The sequence below is a fragment of the Opisthocomus hoazin genome, unplaced genomic scaffold, assembly GCF_030867145.1.
Source record: "Opisthocomus hoazin isolate bOpiHoa1 unplaced genomic scaffold, bOpiHoa1.hap1 HAP1_SCAFFOLD_154, whole genome shotgun sequence".
NCBI lineage: Eukaryota > Metazoa > Chordata > Aves > Opisthocomiformes > Opisthocomidae > Opisthocomus > Opisthocomus hoazin.
In genome coordinates this window covers 26291-33929 of record NW_027448979.1, presented here as the reverse complement: position 1 = coordinate 33929, position 7639 = coordinate 26291, and the positions used below count along the sequence as shown (strand labels likewise).

The following is a 7639-nucleotide window of genomic DNA, read 5'->3' as shown; positions in this document are numbered from 1 at the left end:
TCCCTGTCCCCATGTCCCCCACATCACCCTGTCCCCCTGTCCTGTGTCCCCATGTCATGTCCCCATCTCCCCACACCCCAACATCCCATGTCCCCATGTACTTGTGTCCCCTTGTCCCCATGTCCCCCTGTCCTCGTGTCTCCTTGTCATGTCCCCATGACCCCTGTCCCCATGTCCCCAAGTCCCTGTGTCCCTATGTCCTTGTGTCCTTGCATCCCCACATCCCCATGTCCTGTGTCCCAAGTCCCCACATCCCGTGTCCCCATGACCTTGTGTCCCCACATCCCCCTGTCCCGCGTCCCCCTGTCCCCACGTCCCCATGTCTCTGTGTCCCCATGTCCCTATGTCCCCATGTCTCTGTGTCCCCATGTCCCCATGTCTCTGTGTCCCCATGTCCCTATGTCCCCATGTCTCTGTGTCCCCATGTCCCCATGTCCCCACGTCCCCATGTCCTGTGTCCCCACGTCCCCATGTCCCCATGTCCTGTGTCCCCATGTCCCCATGTCCTGTGTCCCCACGTCCCCATGTCCCCATGTCCTGTGTCCCCATGTCCCCATGTCCCCATGTCCCCACGTCCCCATGTCCCCATGTCCCCATGTCCTGTGTCCCCACGTCCCCATGTCCCCACGTCCCCATGTCCTGTGTCCCCAAGTCCCCACATCCCGGTGTCCCATGACCTTGTGTCCCCACATCCCCCTGTCCCGCGTCCCCCTGTCCCCCTGTCCCCCTGTCCCCCTTGTCCCCACGTCCCACTGGTCCCCTGTCCCCGTGTCCCCGCCCCCCCGCCGTGTCCCCGCGTCCCCAGCCCGGGGCGGGGGCTCCCCGTTATTTCCCAACGCGGCGCCCCGACCGACCGGCTCCGACGCCGGCTCCGGCGCAACCGGTCCCTCCGGTCCCGGCACCCCCTCCCGGGGCGGGACGCCCGCGACGCGCAGCCACCGCCGCGCAGACGCCGCCGCCGAGCCACCGGCACCGCCACGGCCGCGGCCGCCACCGTCGCGACACCACCGGCACCGTCGCGACACCACCAGCACCGTCGCGACACCACTGGCACCGTCGTGGCACGACCGGCGTCGCGCGACCCCCGCGGCACAACCGGGACCACGCGGCCGCGCCGCCGGTGACGCCGGGGCTGGGGGACGCCGGGTGGCACCGAGCGGGGTGGGGTCCCCAGGCCACGAGGTCGCCGCCGCCACCGGGATCGGGTGCTGGGATGGACGGAGGGAGCCGGGGCCGGTGACGGAAGCGACGGGGGTGGGGATCCGGTGCCGGAATCCGCCGGGGATCTGGGATCCAGCACCGGAATCTGCCGGGGATCTGGGATCCAGTGCAAATCCTGACCTGGGATCCGGCGCCAAAACTGACCCAGGAGCTGGGATCTGGTGCCAAAACTGACCCGGGAGCTGGGATCTGGCGCCGGAACTGCCTGGAGAGCTGGGATCTGGCACCAGAATTGACCTGGGATCTGGAAGCCAGCACCAAAACCAACCTGGGATCCGGGATTCAGTGCCAAAATCGACTGGAGATCTGGGATCCGGCACCAAACCTGACCTGGGATCTGGGATCTGGCACCAAACCTGACCTGGGATCTGGGATCCAGCACCAAAACCTGACCTGGGATCTGGGATCTGGCACCAAACCCGACCTGGGAACTGGGATCCAGCACAAAACCTGACCTGGGATTTGGGATCTGGCGCCAAACTTGACCGGACATCTGGGATCTGGCACCAAAACCAACTGGAGATCTGGGATCCAGCACCAAAACTGCCCAGGGATCTGGGATCCAGTGCCCAGACCGACCTGGGATCTGGGATCCGTCACCAAATCTGACCTGGGATCTGGGATCTGGCACCAAATACGACCTGGGATCTGGCATAAAAATCGACCTGGGATCTGGGATCCAGCACCACATCCAACTGGGATCTGGGATCCGGCATCAAATCCAACCTGGGATCTGGGATCTGGCATAAAAGTCAATCGGGGATCGGGGATCCGGCACCAAATACGACCTGGGATCTGGCATAAAAATCGATCGGGGATCTGGGATCCAGCGCCAAAACCGACCTGATATTTGGGATCCAGCATCAAATCCAGCCGGGATCTGGGATCCAGCGCCAACACCCCCCAGGGATTCGGGGATCTGGTGCCCAAAGTGACTGGGAATCTGGGATCCGGCACTGAACCCCTCCCTGGGATCCGGTGCCCCAGGTGACCGTCCCTGCGTGATCTGGCCTCGGCATCGCCCCGGGGATCGGGCAGGATCCGGTGGGATCCAGCGGGATCCGGCGGGACCGGGGGCCGCCATGCCCCGCGCCTTCCTGGTGAAGAAGCCGCGCGTGGCCACGGCCGAGCGGAACTGGAGCGAGCTCCCGGACGAGCGGCGGGCCGAGATCTACGTGCCCAGTACGGGGGGTTCGGGGGGGCCCGGGGTTTTGGGGGGACCCGGGGGTTGGGGGGGGACCCTGGGATCTGGGGAGCATCCAGGAGTCTGGGGGGATCCAGGGGTTGGGGAGACCCTGGAATCTGGGGGGACCCCAGGGGGTTGTGGGGAGCTGGAGATTTGGGGGGACCCTGGGGTTTTGGGGGGACCCCGAGGTTTGGGGGGACCCAGGGTTTTGGGGGGAACCCCAGGGGTTGTGGGGAGCTGGGGTTTTGGGGGGGACCCCAGAGTACGGGGGAACCCCAGGGGTTTTGGGGGGACCCCAGGGTTTATAGGGATCCTGGGGTTTGGGGGGATCCAGGGTTTTGGGGGGGACCCTGGGGTTTGGGGGACCCAAGGTTTTGGGGGGAGCTGGGGTTTTGGGGGGGACCCCGGCATCCGGGGGGACCCCAGGGTTTTGGGTGAACTCAGGGGTTTGGGGGAACCCCAGGGGGTTGGGGGGACCCTGGGTGTTGCAGGGGACCCAGGTGTTTATGGGGGGACCCCACGGTTTTGGGGGAGGACCCTGGTTTTGGGGGGGACCCCGAGGCTTGGGGGGTACCCTGGAATCTGGGGGGGACCCCAGGGGGTTGTGGGGGAGCTGGGGTTTTGGGGGGGAACCCTGGGGTTTGGGGGGATCCCAGGGGTTTGAGGGGGACCCCAGGGTTTTGAGGGGGACCCCGGGGTTTGGGGGGACCCCAGGGGTTTTGTGGGGGACCCAGGGAGTTGGGGGGGGGACTCAGGCTTTGGGGGGGGGATCCCCAGACCCCCTGGGTCCCCTTTTTTGGGGGGGATTTGGGGTGGTCCGGATGCCTGGGGTCCCCCTTTTTTTTGGGGGGGGGGCGGGGGGGGGGGTTGGGTGCCCGGCCGCCTGGGTCCCCACCAAGCCCTGGGGGGGGGCGGGGTGGGGTGGGGTGGGGTCCCCCCCCCCGGGCCCCACGCGGGCGCCACCCGCCGGAACCCCGTAATTTTGGGGCGTCGCGGCCGAAGCCGCTCGACCGGTCGGGGGAACCCCAAAATGGGGGGGGCGGGGCTCCCCCCCCTGCTTCCACCTCCCAGCCCAGCCCTGGGGTTTGGGGGGGGGTCCCCCATTGGGGGGGTCAGGTTTGGGGGGGGGTGTCACATTTTGGGGTGCCCATGGGGGGGTGACTTTCGGGGGGTTTTGTTAAGGGGTTCACGTGGGGGGGGGTCATTTGGGGGGGTCGTTATGGGGGGGGCTCAATGGGGGGGGTCATCGGGGGGGTGGTGTCATATTTGGGGGTCCCTGTTGCGGGGGGAGGTGGTTTGAAGGGGAGCGTTTTGGGGGTCCCCTTGGGGGGGTCCCATGGGGGGGGCCAAATTAGGCGGGGTCCTATTAGGGGGGTCAAAATGGGGGGGGCCAAATTAGGGAGGTACTATTAGGGGGTGCCCATTGGGGGGGTCCTATTAGGGGGGTCCCATGGGGGGTCAAATTGGGGGGGGGTCCCCATTGGGCGGGTCCTATTAGGGGGGTCCCATGGGGGGGTCAAATTGGGGGGCACCCATGGGGGGGGTCCCATGGAGGGGGTCAAATTGGGGGGGTCAAACGGGGGGGGTCCCATTGGGGTGTCCTATTGGGGGGGTGTCCCATGGGGGGTCAATTGGGGTGTCCCCATTGGGGGGGGGTCAAATTGGGGGGGTCCCATGGGGGGGGTCCTATTGGGGGGGGGGTCCCATGGGGGGGTCAAATTAGGGGGGTCCCATGAGGGGGTCCCATTGGGGGGTGCAGGTCCCCCCCCAACCAGTGTGTGTGTGTCCCCCCCCCGTGCACCCCCAGTTTGCCTGGGGGGGTGCCCCCTGCGCAGAGACCCCGAGGCCGGCGGTGGGGGAGGCGCCCGCGTCCCCCGCGTCCCCCCTCGACATGACGCTGCCCCCCCGGCCCCCCGCCCCCCCCACGGCCCCCTTCCTGCACCCCAAGGGCAAGGTAAGGGGGGGTGTGTCCCCCTCCAAATGGGGGGGTCTGGCTGGGGCTCTAAGGGGGGGGGGGTGTCCCCAAATTGGGGGTTCTTGGGGTTGGGGGGTGCCCATGAGCTGGGGTCCTCAGAAATGGGGGGGGGGTTCCCCTGGCTGGGGGGTCTCCAAACTGGGGGAGAGGACCCAGGGTCCTCATAAATGGGGGGGGTCCCATTACTGAAGGTCCCCAAACTGGGGGGGGTCCCCAGTGATGGGGGGGGTCCCCATGAGCTGGGGTCCTCAGAAATGTGGGGTTCCTCATAAGTGGGGGGGGTCCCCGTGACTGGGGGTCCCCAAACTGGGGTGTCCCAGTGGCTGGGGGGTCCCATGAGCTGGGGTCCTCAGAAATGGGGGGGGCTCCTCATAAATGGGGGGGTCCCCATGACTCAGGGTCTCAAACTGGGGGGTTCCCCCCTAACTTGGGGGTCCCCATGAGCTGGGGTCCCTCAGAAATGGGGGGTTCCTCATAAGTGGGGGGGGTCCCCATGACTAGGGGTCCCCAAACTGGGGTGTCCCACTGGCTGGGGGGTCCCCATGAGCCTGGGGTCCTCAGGAATGGGGGGGCTCCTCATAAATGGGGGGGGTCCCCATGACTCAGGGTCCCAAACTGGGGCGTTCCCCCTAGCTTGGGGGTCTCCCCATGCCCTGGACTCCCCGACTCTGACCCCCCCCCCCCCCATCTCTCGGCAGGTACCGCCGGGGCCCCACCGTCGCCCCCCTCCCCCGGGCCTCCCGCTGGGTGCGGGGGGTCCCCGGGGGGGTGCCGCGGCCGGGGGGGTCCCGGGGGGGCCGGAGCTCTTCTCCTGCCCCGTGTGCCAGAAGAGCTTCGGGTTCCAGCGCCTGCTGACGCGGCACCTCAAGTGCCACAGCGAGGTGAAGCGGCACCTCTGCCCCTACTGCGGGAAGGGCTTCAACGACACCTTCGACCTCAAGCGGCACGTCCGGACCCACACCGGTGCGGGGGGCACCGGGGGGCACGGGGGGGGAAATGGGGACATGGGTGGGGGTGGGGTGGGATGGGATGGGGACAGGGATGGGATGAGATGGGGACAGAGATGGGGACAGTGATGGGATGGGTTGGGATGGGATGGGACTGGGATGGATGGGATGGGGATGGGGATGGAATGGGGACAGGGATGGGATCAGACGGGATGGGGACAGTGATGGGATGGGGACAGGGATGGGATGGGATGGGATGGGGACTGGGATGGGATGGGCCAGTGATGGGATGGGATGGGATGGGGACTGGGATGGGATGGGGACAGGGATTGGATGGGATGGGATGGGGGCCAGGGATGGGATGGGGCCAGGGTGGGGATGGATGGGATGGGGACTGGGATGGGATGGGGCCAGTGATGAGATGGGATGGGATGGGATGGGGACAGGGATGGGGATGGGATGGGATGGGATGGGGACAGGGATGGGAGTGGGATGGGATGGGGACTGGGATGGGGACAGGGATGGGATGGGATAGGATGGGGCCAGGGATGGGATGGGGACTGGGATGGGATGGGGCCAGTGATGGGATGGATGGGATGGGATGGGGAGAGGGATGGGATGGGATGGGATGGGGCCAGGGGTGGGATGGGAGTGGGATGGGATGGGATGGGGATGGGATGGGGACAGGGATGGGATGGGGACTGGATGGGATGGGGACTGGGATGGGATGAGATGGGGACAGGGATGGGATGGGGTGGGATGGGATGGGGTGGGATGGGGTGGGATGCATGGGGCCAGCGCCGCAGCCGAGCCCCCCCCCGCACCAGGCAGGCAGCCGAGCCCGGGCACGCGCCGGGGCTGCCCCCCTGACCCCCCGTCCCCTCCCCTCCCCGCCCCAGGCGTGCGGCCCTACAAGTGCAGCTGTGCGAGAAGGCCTTCACGCAGCGCTGCTCGCTGGAGTCGCACCTGAAGAAGATCCACGGCGTGGCCCAGCGCTACGCCTACAAGGAGCGGCGCGCCAAGCTCTACGTCTGCGAGGAGTGCGGCGGCACGGCCGACAGCCAGGACGCCCACCTGGCCCACCTGCGCCAGCGCCACCCCCACAGCCCCCTCCTCGCCAAGCTGGCTCGCAAGGCTGCGCCGCGGCGAGCCCCGCCCCCCGGATGGCCCCGCCCCCTAGGGGGGCACGCCCACTTGGGGAGGTGGGGGGGGAGGGGGCGTTGTCATCTCTCCCCCACCTCCCTTTCCCCTCCTTGGGGGTCGGGGTGTGGCCAGAATGGGGACGAAACGCCACTTTCCTGCCGCTAGGGGGCGGGCTTTCAGGCCACGCCCCCCCGTGGTGGAAGCCACGCCCACTTAGGGGGAAGGGGACCCCCCCCCTTTGGGGTTGGGGTATGGCCAGATGGGGATGAAACGCCACTTCCTGCCGCTAGGGGGCGGACTTTCAGGCCACGCCCCCCGTTGTGGAAGCCACGCCCACTTGGGGTAAGAACACGCCCACTTAGGTGGAAGGAAACGCCCCCCTTTGGGGTCGGGGTATGGCCAGAATGGGGCTGGAACGCCACTTCCGGCCGCTAGGGGGCGGGCTTTCAGGCCACGCCCCCCGTGGTGGAAGCCACGCCCACTTAGGGGGAAGGGAACGCCCCACTTTGGGGTCGGGGCATGGCCAGAATAGAGATGGAATTCCACCTCCCGCCGCTAGGGGGCGGACTAGCAGGCCACGCCCACTTGGGGTGGAAAGCCACGCCTACTTTGTATGGGGACACTCCCACTTGGGCGAAGGACACGCCCCCTTTGGGGCACAAGCCGCGCTTCCTTGGGGCGCTGGCCACGTCCCTTTTGATACACCGGCCCCGCCCCCGGAACGCAAGACACGCCCCCTTCGGGTATTGGCCACGCCCCCAGGATAAGCCCCGCCCCTCCGAGCGCCCCCGCTTGGCCGCCCCCCCAATCCCCAGCCTCCCCCCCGCCCCTGCGGCAGGCCCCGCCCCCTGGGCACAGACCACGCCCCCCGGGCTGGCCCCGCCCCCTGGCTGTTCCCCCCCCCCCCCCCCCCCCCCCCCCCCCCGCGGTGCCGCGGCCTCCATAAAGCTCGTGACCACCCATGGGTGCCTGTCGTCACCTATAGCCCCCCCCGGACCCCCCCATAGCCCCCCACCCCCTAGAGCCCCGCCATAGCCCCCATACCCTATAGCCCCCCCTACAGCCCCCCCCCCATAGCCCCCCCCGTAGCCCATCTATAACCCCCCCCCCAGCCCCCCATAGGGCCCCCACCCCCCCCATCCCCCCCCCATCCCTAGGGGCAGGCCC

The 7639-nt window shown here is 68.2% G+C and overlaps 2 protein-coding genes and 1 pseudogene across 2 annotated transcripts; 1 reads left to right on the top strand and 2 right to left on the bottom strand.

Moving 5' to 3' along the window:
* LOC142359974 (transcription factor p65-like) overlaps positions 1-121 on the bottom strand; it is a 1217-nt pseudogene extending 1096 nt beyond the window's left edge.
* A 1382-nt stretch (positions 122-1503) lies between these two features.
* Positions 1504-2358, bottom strand: LOC142359982 (uncharacterized). The gene is made up of 2 exons (XM_075412318.1): positions 2065-2358; positions 1504-1961 (listed from the first exon to the last, which is right to left on the bottom strand). Exons 1-2 carry the CDS (start codon positions 2303-2305, stop codon positions 1504-1506), a joined length of 699 nt encoding a protein of 232 aa, XP_075268433.1. The 5' UTR covers positions 2306-2358.
* Positions 2241-7369, top strand: LOC142359983 (putative transcription factor Ovo-like 1). The gene is given in 6 exon segments (XM_075412319.1): positions 2241-2403; positions 4215-4252; positions 4254-4361; positions 5081-5345; positions 6229-6246; positions 6249-7369. Coding segments are annotated over 6 exon segments (918 nt in total). The 5' UTR covers positions 2241-2303; the 3' UTR covers positions 6638-7369.
* Positions 7370-7639: the final 270 nt, after the last annotated feature.

Bases quoted from the DNA above. Each gene is read 5' to 3' on its own strand.
- LOC142359982 (XM_075412318.1), bottom strand. From the start codon at position 2,305: ATGGCGGCCCCCGGTCCCGCCGGATCCCGCTGGATCCCACCGGATCCT. The intron at 1,962-2,064 runs GTCGGTTTTGGC...CTTTTATGCCAG, and splicing joins TGCTGGATCCCAAATATCAG to ATCCCAGATCCCAGGTTGGA.